Source organism: Puma concolor, chromosome D2 (assembly GCF_028749965.1).
Source record: "Puma concolor isolate L17-30 chromosome D2, mPumCon1.1.hap2, whole genome shotgun sequence".
Classification (NCBI taxonomy): domain Eukaryota; kingdom Metazoa; phylum Chordata; class Mammalia; order Carnivora; family Felidae; genus Puma; species Puma concolor.
This window is the reverse complement of record NC_141677.1, coordinates 55506313-55520558: the sequence shown is the minus strand read 5'-3', so window position 1 is coordinate 55520558 and position 14246 is coordinate 55506313. Positions and strand designations below refer to the sequence as shown.

Here is a 14246-nt window from a genome sequence, read left to right as displayed (position 1 = left end):
GTAGGTGGAGCAGGGGACTCTTGATCTTGGGTTTTAAGTTCAAGTCCCAAGTGCAGAGATACTTAAATAAAAATCTTTCAAAAGAAAAATGTGAGTTTTCATCTCCTGAATTAATGCATGCTAGAAATGTATTCATTCTTACTGCACCTCATGATCTTTCTTCAAATAGTACTTCTTTACCCCAAAATCTTCATGAGTCACAAAACTGAAGATATACTACTCAAAATGAAGGCTTCATCGGGTGCCTGGGTGGCTCAGTCAGTTAGGCATCTGCCTCTTGGTTTCAGCTCAGGTCATGATCTCAGGGTTCATGGATTCAAGCCCTGTGTAGGGCTCTGCACTGGCAGTGTGGAGCCTGCTTGGGGTTCTCTCTCTCTCTATCTCTCTGCCCATCTGCCCCTCATGCTCTATTTGAAAAAAAGAATGAAGGCTTTATCATTCTCATAATCTCTGAAGTTGATTCAATTCTGGACACTTGCCCCAGGATTCACCCTTTATAATTATCATCCTATTACATGGCTAGTAAGTACATATATTTTATTTATATAATCTTATATATGCTGTGTAATATAAAATATTCTTTACCACAGTTTGAAATTCAAGAACATTCACTGATTGCCTATTTGCTAGGTGCACAGCCTATGAAAACAAAACAGTAAGTGACATGCTTTCAATAAACAAAATGAGAATCAAGTGAGTAATGATAATACTGTGAAACAAAGTACTATGGAAATTCATACCATGAGGAAAGGTGGTTCACAGTTAACTTCCCAATTCTATTAAAATTTCTTAACATTACCGTAACTGATTATGGTCAACTATGGGTGAGTAATAACAAAACTAGTATTACTGGAGTGAAAGTATAGCATGGTGGTTAAAAAGTGTGAATTCTGGAATCACATGGCCTACAAACAATCTTGGCTCTACCACTTACAAACTGTGGGACTTCCCCCTTTCCCCACCCCTTCCACGCCTCAGTTGTCTCATCTGTAAAATGAGGTGAAAACAGATCTACTTCATAGAATGCTTTAATAAAAATAGTTTATACTAGTAATTAAGCCATTAGGTTTAATAATATAATAATGTATTTAATAACCGTATCTACTTTACAGTCTAGTTGAAGATTCAATGGGGAAATACGTGTACAACATTCACAAGTGTTCACAGTGTCAGCAAAAGAAATCATTACTGTTGATATAAAATGGCAGAGAACCAACTGATTCATTAGTTGTCTTTGGGGTGCATTTCCCAATTTAAGTAATTTTGCAATTACATAGAGTTAATTAAACATTAACGTATATTTCCTTAGGTATAGGGTCAAAAACAACAACTCTGAAGACAGCCAGAGTTCAAATTTGAGTTCACTGTTGTGTGACCCCAACTGCCCCAGTTTCCTCATATGTAAATGGAGAGATACCAAAAGTACCTGCAGCATCACAATATTTGGAGTGCAAAATAAATTATTACAAGAAAATCACTTCACTTGGTAGGCAGTACCTACCAGCTAGTGGCTATCATTTCTTTTCTTGCACAGGCAAGAATTAATAAGCAAGATGGCACTTTCTTACTGAGTGAAATATACTCGAGGATTGAATTTTCAGGAGGTTGAAAACTGCTTCCAGTAATCTACAAAACACACACCCCGTACAAGGAAACCACTGGCATAATAACTTAATCACTGAAAAAGTACACCCCCATTTTTACCTAAAGAATCTTCCTTCGCATAGGTCCAAGAAAGCAAAAGGAAAACGAAAGCAAGTTTATCCCTCGCGTGGAAAACGGCACTGAAATACCTCACTCAAAAACTCACTACCGGTTTTGGAAGAACGGCTACGGCTAAAGGAGCACCTTGAAACGCTCCACGGCCAAGACTACGTCTCACAGAAGCATCTTTCAGAGCGCGAGCAAAGGTGTCTCACAGATAGCGTGCGTAAACATAGAGATAACCAACAAAGCCTGTTTGAAAGGGTCTGGAAGAAGCCGACCGAAGAACCAGACAAACCTCCGAGGAAGCGGACTACCGGCTTTAACGACGATGAACTTGAGTCCTAAAGTACCTTTTCTATCATCTTCCGCTCCCTCTCGAGTCCAGCAGCCTCGAGCTGTTCTTCCTCCTCCAGCATGGCTTGGGTAATCACGGCGGTCTCGGGCTCTTCAACCGGATCTGGAGCCGGGGACTCTATGAGGGGAGAAAGCTTTTTTAACTGCAGTCTTTAAACACTGCCAGTTCACTGGGTCATTACCAGTTCACTCCCACGTTGAACAACCTTCCTGGATGCATTCGAGGCAAAAGCTGAAGACCCACGGGGACGCCAGCATCAGCTCTCTCAAGACATCCCAGGGTCTCCACAATGTCAACAAGTGGCCAGGACCCAGTTTACCAATCGGGATGCTCGGGGAAATGCAGCTCCCCTGTGTAAAATCTCCTATATCGTGCACATATGTGCAATTCCGGGCGCCCTCCACAGCCTCTGCACCTCCTTTCCTTTCCAGTCTCTGCCCGGAGTCCGCTCTACTCCCCAATCTCGGCTGCCGCCTCCATGCTGTCTCCCTCCCCGCGACCCGGACGCCGCCGCCCGCGCCGGGAGAAAGGGTCTGCTTACTCACCATCGCTGCTCGCGGGCCGCTGCGCCGGCATGGCTGACACACACTCCAAAACTGGGTCCTCTCCTCAGCGTCCGCAACGGAGCGCCCTAAACTCTCTCGGCTGCCGCCTGCCCAGCCTCCTCGCCAAATCCCCGGCCAGGGAAAAACGCGCGCTTCTCCTTCGCGGGAAAACGCCATCATCTCGCGATACTTCGTGCTCCCCGCCCCGCCCCGCCCCCGAACCGCGGCGGCACGAGATTTGGCGCAATTTAGTTTTCAGCAGAACCCACCTGGGCGACGGTGAGTGTTTACGTAGAAGTCTTATCTCGGGAAAATAAGTTTTCGTTGTGACACTGGACGCGTCTGCCCACAGCGGAGGGCCCAGTTTCCTCACGTATTGGATGATGGCTTTGAATTACACAATACTTTAGTAGCGCTCTTATTTGCAAGGCACCTTCACATACTGGCTGATGTGATTAAATCGCGCCAACTCATGATCCTTTAGGTAGGAAATCTGTATGAGTATTCAGGTAAGGATGTCAGAAGCAAATATTGCCAATCTCGCCCTCCATCCTTCGTGCACAATGTACCTTGTGGGTGAAAACTGCCCAGAGTGACCCAGAAGAGAGCTCCTTTGTGGGTGAGATGGGAGAGACAGATAGGAAAGTAAGATTATGGCAGAGTTCAAGAAGGGTGTTTCTGGATAAAGAAGAACTGAATGTAGTGATAAGGTGAGAGGAGTGGCCAGTAGAAAAGACAGAAGATTCAAGAATTCAATAAGCCAATCATTAGAATGGGTGCTTGAAAGAATTTTGTTGCTGGTTTTTTCTTCAGCCTGTAATTCCACTTTGTCTGCAGTTCCTTTCAATAAATTACTTGGCTCCCCTTCCCTTCTGGGAATTTGTGGTATACCTGCGTTACCACCTGTTTCCTTCATTTCTTACTCCAGACAACTTTAATGATTGTATTACTACAAAATTAAGGGCTTGCAACACAATCCATCAAACCATCTTCAGCAACCTTGGTAACACTCTGAGATGAGATTATTTTTATTCCTACATTGTAGGTGAGAAATCTGATGCTCAGAAAAGACTGACTTGCCCAGAGGCCTATGGATACTTTGTGATAAAACGGGCCAAACCCAGGCCTTTTGACTCCTACTTCAGTATTAAGATAAAATATAGTTTTATCTTGATTAATCTCTTAATCTCTCGATTAATACTTATTCTTAAATCCTACCTCTAACCTAAGACAATGGCTATCAGTCTCACTTAAGATTTTTGCCTTCCCCAACCTATCCCCTAAAATTTCTTTCTCCCTTACTGTTGAAACCCAGCTTTTCACGGGGTTTTCCTCTAATGTATTAAAAATCTCTTCTTGTTCCTTCTTTTGAATTCAATTGTGGCCCAGCTCCCAAAATCTTTCCTCCATCTGTTGCTTTTCTGTATATATTCTGTACGGGTAGCATCTGCTGTTCAGGCTTCAATGATCAGCTCAAGGCTGACGACTTCCCTTCTGATTCCTAAGAGAGTAGGGAAGGTTTGTCCAAATGCACATGAGATGCAGTTCAAGGCAATTTCATCTGATTCTCAAAGTAAAGACATCTCATCTAACATCTGGCCCCACACTTGTTAATGCAAGTGCACGGGTACATTTCCTGACACGTTTGCCATCGTGCAGACCTTCCCTTAGAGTGGCTGTTCAAAGTCTGTTCATTCACTTTTATTTAAGGGCCTACATTTAAATGTCTCCTGGGTACCAGAAACATTTCTAGGAGCTGTACAGCAATGAACAAGACAGACAAGATCCCTGTTGATACGGATCTTACATTTCAGGCGTTAAAGCAGGTAAGCATGTGTAGGGGGTGGGCGTGTGAGAAGTACTCTGTAAAATGTTAGCATAGGGTGGTATAAGAGTGACTGGGTACTTTAGAATAGGTAGTCAGGTATCCGAGGAAGTAACACATTTAGACTGAGAATTGAATGTCAAGCAGCCAGCTAGCCCAGGGGAAGATAGTTGTATGGGAGGAAAATCTTTCCTCTACCCTACTAGGTTCTTTTGTCTGGTCTATTAATTAAATTGACATGTTACAGATTAACAGGAGAAACACAAATTACTTAGTGCATATAGGAGTCCCACAAAGTTAATGAGAGGCTCCCTAATGGTGAGGTAATTGAGGCTTATATGCCATTCTAAGCTAAGAAGGGAAGGAAAACAATTCACAGGAAGATGGCAAGAGCAAATGTTTTGTAAACAAATGTTTACAGTGTAGTGCAGACACAAAGGGAGACAGGGAGAACTTTTAACAAACAGGCCCTGCCAAGCTCCCCCCAGTTTACTACACCTAGTCCTTACTCTATTTCTGGTGATAGCTTTCTTCCTGGACCAGGCCCTCTATGTAAATTCTTTTAAGCAGTTGGGGGAGGAAGTTAAAAAACTCTTGTTGAGTCTTTTGGGCCTTAATTGTCTTTAGCTCAAAATAATCAGCAGGCCAAAGTGGTGCCTTCTGGGGAGACTTGTTCAGAACCACTTCCCTGGAAGTTGCACACATTAAAAGCTGAGCTGATGGCTATGGAGAGAAGAATCAGGCTAGTGGCTGGGTGCTAAGACATCTGCAAAGAGAGAAAAAAAACATAGATTATAATGAGGATGAAAAACAGAAAAGAACAAATCGAAGCGCATTACCCCACAACCCATTAAACCAGTCTCTCAATCCTAGAGGCAAGTTTATAAAATCGATTTGGAGTGTCACAAAGGACAGTGTGGGCCTAGGAGAACTTCCTGAGGTGTACAGGCATACCTCAGACACTCTGTGGTTTCAATTCCAGACCACCATAATAAAGCCAATATCGTAATAAAGCAAGTCAAATTAATGTTTTTGGTTTTCCAGTACATATAAAAGTTATATTTACACTATACTGTAGTTCTATTAAGTATGCAATAGCATTATGTCTAAAAAAGCAATGTACAGTGCGCCTTGCTGGCTCAGTTGATGGAGGGTGTGACCCTTGATCTCAGAGTTCTGAGTTCAAGCCCTGCATCAGGTGTAGAGATTACTTAAAAATGAAAATCTCTGGGGCGCCTGGGTGGCTCAGTCAGTTAAGCATCTGACTTCGGCTCAGGTCATGATCTCACCGTCCATGAGTTCGAGCCCTGCATCGGGCTCTGTGCTGACAGCTCAGAGTCTGGAGCCTGCTTCAGATTCTGTGTCTCCCTCTCTCTCGGACCCTCCCCCGTTCATGCTCTGTCTCTCTCTGTCTCAAAAATAAATAAACGTTAAAAAAAATTAAAAAAAAAAAAAAAAAAATTTTTTTTTAAATCTCTAAAAATAAGTGAATAAAATAAAAAAGCAATGTACATACCTTAACTAAAAAATACTTTGTTGCTGGGGCATCTGGGTGGCTTAGTCAGTTAAGCATCTGACTCTTGATTTTGGTTCAGGTCATGATCTCAGAGTTCGTGGGATTGAGCCCTGCATTTGGCTCTGTGCTGAAAGCATGGAGCCTGCTTGGGATTCTCTCTCCCTCTCTCTCTCTCTGCCCCTCCCCTGCTTGCTCTTGCTTGCTCTCAAAATAAATTTTAAAAAAACTTAGAAAAATTAAAAAAAATACTTTGTTGTTAAAAGATGCTAACCATCATCTGAGCTTTCAGCAAGTTGTAATCACTGATTACAGATCACCACAACAAATAATGAAAAAGTTTGAAACACTGTGAGAACTACCAGAATATGACACAGAGACATGAAGTGAGTAAATACCTTTGGAAATATGGCACCCATATACTTGTTCAACACAGGGTTGCCAGATAAAGATCTTTAATTTGTAAAAATAATGCAATATATACAAAGTGCAATAAAGCAAAGTACAGTAAAACAAAGTATGGTTGTACTGATTTATTCCAGAAATTTGGTGAGATTTACAAGTGGTACACTGGGAAATACTTTAATCAGAAGGTTTGTGGAAGCCAAGACAAAACCAATTGTTTTTAGTTCCTTAACTATCTCCCATCTGCATGTGTGTCTCATTTGGTGGGAGGTAAGTACAAGCCAAAAGGTCATGTTTGTCCCAATGTATAACCTCTCTGATAACGGGCACGCTTTTGTATCTATTTGTCTTTTTCAGATTGTGGGGCATTTGCCTTAGCGTTAATCATGTCAGCCAAGAAAAAGCAGGGTTAAAAATTAGGTGGAAAAAGGATAGGGGGTTCATTTGCAGCGGGATATTTAACAGCCCTATCAGTTCCTAATGATATGGTATCAGCCTGCTTGGTACGGGCTGAACAGTGAACAAAGACAGTTTTTAGAAGAGAGGTGAATAGCTTAATTGGGTAACAACTATATGTCCATTAGCAATAGGAATAATGTAGAAGTTAAGAATCCATGGGATTTCCAAATTGTGCCAACAGCATGGCAGACTCCAAAAGTCTGTGTAAATAAGTATAGTTTTCCCTTGTGCCAATATGCCAGCTCTAGTAACAGCTGTGTTTGGCAGCTTGGGCTGATTTTACATTGGTAAAGAATATGCTTCAACTCTTTCATGTGAGGAAACTATTATGTTTCCCTGGAAATTTCTTTTCCAAAATTAGGTAAAAAAAATAGAAGTACATCTAGGTTGTCCAAAGGGGTATCTTAGAGGTCCTCTCGTGGCTTTGAAATCATTTCTACAGTTGCAGTGCAATCATGTGAAATGGAGTGGGGCTCTCCATCATCAGGGAGGGGCAGTAAAATACTTAAACTGTTACAACCAGGGCTCCTGGCTAACTCAGTCAGTAGAGCAAGAGACTCTTGATCTTGGGGTCATTAATTCAAGCCTACTTAAAAAGAAATTGTTGGGGTGCCTGGCTGGCTTAGTCCGTAGAGCATGCAATTCCTGATCTCAGGATTGTGAGTTCAAGCCCCACACTGGAGTTAGAAATTACATTAAAACCTGTTTTAAAATCTTAAAAAAAAAAGTGTTACAATGACGTAAGATGATACAAGCGTTGGTCAAAGGAGCCTGTTCATAAGTGGTTGTCACCATATAGAGAAGTGCTATGCCTTATGAACTTTTAAGAGGGCAGACACAACATGACAAAATTAGAGGTGAACGAGGGAGCCTAATGAAAGCTGTCAATCCAGGTGGCAGCTGCAGCTATTGCACACAAACATGAGGGCATCCCTGATGCCACAAGGTCTAACTGGCATGAGAAATACGCTGTAGGATGTATCTGGGAGGCGAAAGGTTGTCCTACAATACCTGCAGCACTCCCATTATTTTCATGGCAGTATAGAGAAAAAGGTTGGTCAAAATTAGGTAAGCCAAGAGCTAGGGGCGTGGACAACGTTAAGGTCTTAAAGGAGGTTAGTGCCTCTGAAGGCCAGGAAATGGGTCTCTGGAGTGGTATGTGGGAAGAGGGCATACAGAGGTTTAGTAAAGCAGTAACATTAGGAATCCATTGGCAGCAGTAGTCAGCTGGCTCTAGAAATATACATCACTTTTTTCATTTTGGGAAAAAGAATGGACAAAATTGACTCAAAGCATTTTGGGGTGAGCTTTTGAGTGCCCTCCCCTGAGGTACCTCATGTCCTAAGTAGGTAATAGTTGTTTGCACCCACTGAAGTTTAGATCTGGGGTCTCTACAGCCTCATTCAGCTAGCGCCTTTAGGAGAATGAGGGAGAGTGTAAGAGCTCCCTAATTTGATTACAAAGTGAAAAGTTACCAACATATAGCAAGAGTGGAACCTTGAGTAAAGAATACAGAATCCAAGTCAGCTTTAAGGACTTGGGAAACCACAGAGGAGATTCACAATATCCCTGAAGTCTGGAAGTCTACATTAATGTCTCCCTCTAAAAGCAAATGCAAAGAGTAATTGTGAGTCAGAATTCAATGGGATTGAAAGGAAAGCTGAGCAGAGGCCAATTACTGTAAACCAGGCTGCATCAGCAGGCACTGAGGTGAGAATAGTAGCTGAACTAGGGACTACAGGGTTGTGAAGAATTATGGAAGATTTTATGACTCTTAAGTCTTGTACAAATTAATAAATTTGGTTCCTGCCTGAGTCAAATTTACATTCTTTCTTTACTGGCAAGATTGGAGTGTTACAGGGTGAGGAAGTAAAGACAAGTATACCCTGCTGCAAGAGAAAATCTATTCTAGGCCCAATTCCTAACTCTGCATCTCTGGGAAAAGGATATTGGGCTAGTACTGATGGAAGCTGTTTATTCTTTTTCCAAGTGATGTGCACAGGCTCCGTACTCCGTAACAATTCAAGTTCATCTGCATGTGTAGCCCAGAGATTAATTGGGACTGTATGTATGTATGTATTTACTCAGGCACTCACTCACTTGAACTCACGACCCTGAGGTCAAGAGTCGCATGCTCCACCTACTGAGCCAGCCAGGGACCCCAATTGGGACATCTTTTAAACACTCATCCTTTTCAGAAGAATTTAAATTGAGATAAATTTCTAGTAAGCAAAGTAGGAAATCTGGGGTTTGGTTTGAGGATAGGGAAATAAAAATGCCTTTATTACATTTTATAGTGGCATTAAATTTACATAACAAACCTCCATCCGAAAGGTGTGCTGGTGAGGAGCTGGACACTAGAAAAGCATTATGGCTGTTAAAGAGGGCCTAAGGATATTGGGGTGAGCTGGGATATGGGCAATGAAATAGGTTGCCCAGAGACTCCTCTAACTTGAATAGAATCAGAGGTGACAGGCAGAGAGAAATCCTCTGAACAGGTGGTAGAGAAAGTCACACCAGCGTCAATTAAGAAATCCAGTTCCTGGGACGCCTGAGTGGCTCAGTCAGTTAAGTGTCCAACTCTTGATTTTGGCTCAGGTCATGATCTCACAGGTCAGTGAGTTCAAGCCCTGTTTCAGGCTCTGTGCTGACAGTGAGGAGCCTGTTTGAGATTCTCCCCTTCTCTCTGCCCCTCCCCACTAGCATTTTCTTTGTCTCTCAAAATAAATAAACTTTAAAAAAAAAAAAAAAGAAAAGAAAGAAATCCAGTTCCTAATCCTCTATTTTAGGTTTAATGGTAGACTCTGGGTGCAGGTGAGGATCAGCTGATCCTGTGATTTATGGGGGAACTGTCCCACAGGAGGAGAAAAACCTTCTGGGGGTGATGGGTCTAGATAGATTGTTTTGTTGTTCTGTAAACTTTCCTTTCTCTTAAGTGTAGGCCAGTTTTTCCTCCAAAATTTCTTCCTGATTTTTTACAGTACCTGCAACTGCCTGGAGACAAATGGGAAGGGCTATAAGTAGATTCTGAGTTACTCTCAGAGTCATGCTTTTGCTTTTCTACAGATTCAAGTTGTAAAGCAAGCATTGTTGCTTTTAACTGTTTCCTCTTGTATTTTTTTTTTTAACTTTTTAAAAAGTTTATTTTGAGAGAGAGCACAAATGGGGAAGGGGCAGAGAAAGAGAAGGAGAGAGAATCCCAAACAGGCTCTGCACTACCAGTGCACAGCCCAGTGCAGGGCTCGAACTCACGAACTCTGAGATCATGACCTGAGCCAAAGCTGGATGCTTAACCAACTGAACCACTGAGGCACCCCCACCATGCTTTTTTTTTATAATAGGGAGAAATTTTCCCACTACAGCAGAAATTAAAAGATTTCTATGTACTAGGGCTTCTGTGTTCAATGTGGTATGTTACTGAAAAGTCTGTATAAAGCATTCAACTACACCTGGGTGGTTCAGTTGGTTAGGTAACTGACTCTTGATTTTGGCTCAGGTCATGATCTGTGGTTTGTGGGATCAAGCCTAAGTCAGGCTCTTTGCTGACTTGGCTTATACTTTCTTTCTCAAATAAACATTAAAAAAAAATTTTTTTAATGTTTTTATTTATTTTTGAGAGTGTGAATGGGGGAGAGGCAGAGAGAGAGAGGGAGACACAGAATCTGAAGCAGGCTCCAGGCTCTGAGCTGTTAGCATAGAGCCTGACACAGGGCTCGAACTCATGAACTGTGAGATCATGACCTGAGCCGAAGTCGGACGCTTAACCGAGTCACCCAGGTGCCCCTAAATAAACAATTCTTTTAAAAGTGTTCAACAAAGGTCTTTGGATGCTCTCCTTTCTGAGTGAAAAATTCAACCTTAGACCAATGCTAAGTGGGGGGAAATTCTCCAATATTGTTCCTATCAAGCAAGCCTTGAATATGAGTCTTCAGCTGAGCCATTTCCTGGTCATTTGTAGGAGGGCCTGGAAGAAATTCTGGCCCTGTTTCCTCTGTGTGTGTGGTTTTCCCCAGGGGGCTGTGTGGCTTGTCTTGATTATACAGTATAATCCTGGACAAGAAGAACACCCCGTAGTAGCCAATACAGCTCCTGTGAGTGGAACTGTTAATGGTCACCAATCTTTCGAACTCAACTCTAAATTTGGTGAGATCTTCTGAAAGTAGAGGTAAAAGGTCTTTGTAATTTAAAAGGTCTGCTGTTGTCCAGGGAACATGAATTCTTTGCAGTGGAGGTCAGGATACTTCGGCAAAATACACTGCATAGGAATGCCTGAAGCTGGCAGAGACTGGTTACAGAGACCTGGAAACTAGGAGGAGTTATAAGAATAGTAAAGACAGCCCTTCTTAGGTGCCTACTGCCCTTCTTAGGTGCTTGTGCTACATTTGCTTCCTGGCTTCTTTTAGTATTAACATAAGTAACCTGTACACCCTGGGCCTGGAGATCAAGCCAGAGTGCTGTTTGTAAATCTTGTAAACAAAAGGAAGTTAAAGCAGGCAACTGGGTATTTAATGGATTTTCTGGAGAAACTGGAGAAGTTTTAGGATCTAAGAGAATTGGCTGAGGAGATGGTGTAGGGCTTTGAGAGGTGGGCTTAGACCCTGGGCTCAGAGATACAAAAGATCTTCTGAAGGGTCAGGGAAAGTCAGACATAAAAGGGCATATGAAAGGGAGGAGAAGGGAAGATTTACATAAGATGTGGTCTTTAATTTTTGTTCGAAGTTCAATTTCTGTTCTGTCCTCTTATTAAGGGAATTCCTAAAGCTAGCCGTTATACTTCTTGTGTCCTCTTTTCAATTTGGTCTTCCCATAGGTACCAATACAAGAGCTGTTTAGGATGAGAACTCTCTAAAAATTTTTCAAATGTAAAAGCTTTTGCAGTTCAAGAAATCCATCATCTAGCCATTGATGAGTAAGACCTTCAAAGATATATTTGTTATAATAGCAACTCCATTCAATAAGCCTTTTTGTGGAATAACTCAGAGGTAAGTAACTCTTTGAGATTAGAATAAATTGTTACCACGAACACAATAGGCATCCCTGGAGCAGGTGCAGAAGATGCAGCCCCCGTGATCCAAAACATTCACTCCGAAGATAGTCTAGGAAAGTAAAGCTCCTCATCACAGGGTTAGAGGCATTAAGAACTGCATAGTGGAAACAGTGTCTTGGTTTCCCACAAGAGGTACTTCCAATCATAGACTCACTAATCTGTGACACGGAGCAGGCACTTCTGGAATCAGATTTTTTCCAGCACCAACAAAACAATGAAGGCTGAGATGACAAAGCCCCTTATGATACACTTGTCTGAAGCTGACAAAGTCAGATGAAGAGAATGCTGCTTATGACTTTGTAACTGGGAACCCCAGTCTATTCAACTGGCCACCAAGATGCACATTGGTACACGTACCTCCCAGCTGCCAGAGACCAGAGACAATATTCTCACTGGTCACAAAGCCAAGCTTTCAAGACACAGTACAAGACAAAAGGAAAACTTCACCTGGTTTTCCTCTTGTGCATATTAACAGCTTTAGCTAATCCCTGGTGTTTTAATTTTATTTCAGTTTATTTATTTATTTAGAGAGAGCACATGCATGCGTGCACACAAGTGGGGAGGGACAGAGAGGAGAGACAGAATCCCAAGCAGGCTCCACGCTATCCACAGAGCCCGATATGGGGCTCAAACCCATGAACTGAGATCATGACCTAAGCCGAGATTAAGAGTCGGATGCTTAACTGACTGCGCCACCCAGGCACCCCTAATCCTTGGGTTTCTCGGAGCCAAACTCCCCTGGGTTGGGGACTGTGTGGTGTTTCACAGTGTACCTTGTTGCACAGATTTCCTTGAGGTTGGCAGGTGACCTGGTGTCAATGCAACCCATTCAGTAACCAACTTATCCTAACACAGGTGTCTTTGAGTTAGTTGGAGAGCACCCTAACAGCTCCAAAGTGCTTGACTTGTGCCCACCAATTTTGTAGCTTTGGCTTCAAAGATGTCCCTTATCAGGAGCCTTTACCTCATGTGCCCATTAGCTCACAACGGTTTGTCTAAACAGATGCTGGTCTGGTGACAATTGTGAACTCACCAGTCTACAATGCTGGCTTGAACAGCCAACTTATGGGCCTATGCCAAAGATAGATGGAAACAAAGAAAAACAGTGACCATCTCTGGGAGGAAAAGGATCAATAAAAATCAAGAATACTCACAATAAATCTTTACCAGAGTTGCTATGCCAAAGGAACTAGTTTCACAAATATTTCCTCCTGCAAATCTAAATTTAGAAACGGACAAGAAAGGACTCTTGCTTCCACCAAACCCTGCAGGCAAAGATCCAGGAGATGGATGTGGTATGAATTCTTACCTTCTGCCAGTTTTTTTGTTTTTGTTTTTCCAGAGATCCCAAGATCTCTCAGCTGCAGCAGCCTCAGAGCGAAGTGTTCAGCCAGTGAAGTTTTTTCCTTCGTGGTAGCCAGCTATAGGGGAAGAATAATTTTTCCTCTACCTTTCTAGGTTCTTTTATCTGGTCTACTAATCAAATTGACATATGACAGATTAACAAGAGGAAAACAAATTTAATTACTTATATACGTACAGAAGCCCCACAGTGAAATCGAGAGTCTCCCCAATAGTCAGGCAATTGATGCTTACAAACCATTTTGAGCTAAGAAGAAGGGGAGGGGGTCTGGGACTTCAAAGGGAAGGAAGATAATTCACTTGAAGATGGGAACAGCAAATGTTTGGTAAACAAATGTAAGCCATGCCATGCAGAGGGAAAGAGACACAGAGAGAACTTTGAACAAACAGGCCCTGCACCAAGCTCCCCACAGCTTACCAGGTTACCATCTCTAGTCCATACTCTTTGTACCTATCTTTGGTGATAACGTTCTTCCTGGACCAGGCCCTGTATCTAAATTCTTTTAGGCAGTTGATGGAGAAGGTATAAAAACAAAAAACAAAAAACAAAAAAACAAAAACCTCTTCTGAACTCTTTTGGGCCTTGTCTTCAGCTCAAAATAATCAGCATGCAAAGTTGGCACATTCTGGGAAGATGTGTTCTGAATCCCTCATAGTCCACGTAGAAGCTACAGCTAGTGCAAAAAGACTAAGGCAGGAACAAGCTCAGGCATGTTTGAGTATTAGGAAGTGGCCAGTATGACTGAAGCAGAGTTGGCACGAGGGCAGGACACAAAAGTCAGAGGTAGACTGTCCAGATGAGGCATCAATATTTTTTTCTAAGATGTTACAAGTCATTATTTTTCCCCACCCCCATAAAATGTCTTTCTCTTTTAGAAATCCTTTTCATAATAATGGATTCACCCATCCACCCAATTGTAGAAGTGGAAAAAAATTCAGAAATCAAAAAACAAAACCATGCCCCCTTGCTGACACTAGATGGCCCCACTTCCTATCTACCTAAGTAAACAATTGCTACAGACAGAACT

General features: G+C 42.3%; 2 protein-coding genes across 3 annotated transcripts in view; both read right to left on the bottom strand.

Annotated features, from left to right (window-relative positions):
* HELLS (helicase, lymphoid specific) overlaps positions 1 to 2797 on the bottom strand; it is a 37982-nt gene extending 35185 nt beyond the window's left edge. Inside the window, exons 1-2 of the mRNA XM_025918450.2 lie at positions 2608 to 2797; positions 2058 to 2179 (exon numbers count right to left, since the gene is read on the bottom strand). Coding sequence (XP_025774235.1) covers positions 2058 to 2179; positions 2608 to 2638 — 153 coding nt within the window. The 5' untranslated portion in view covers positions 2639 to 2797. The remainder of the gene's footprint in view (positions 1 to 2057; positions 2180 to 2607) is intronic.
* A 1489-nt stretch (positions 2798 to 4286) lies between these two features.
* The window catches only part of TBC1D12 (TBC1 domain family member 12), a 116021-nt gene continuing 106061 nt past the window's right edge, over positions 4287 to 14246 (bottom strand). Inside the window, exons 13-14 of one of the 2 annotated variants that reach the window (XM_086680414.1) lie at positions 13166 to 13277; positions 4287 to 5198 (exon numbers count right to left, since the gene is read on the bottom strand). In XM_086680414.1, the coding sequence (XP_086536540.1) occupies positions 5176 to 5198; positions 13166 to 13277 (135 nt within the window). In that variant the 3' untranslated portion in view covers positions 4287 to 5175. Of the gene's footprint in view, positions 5199 to 5885; positions 13278 to 14246 lie in introns of those variants that run through there. The other variant, XM_086680413.1, reaches the window with a different exon arrangement.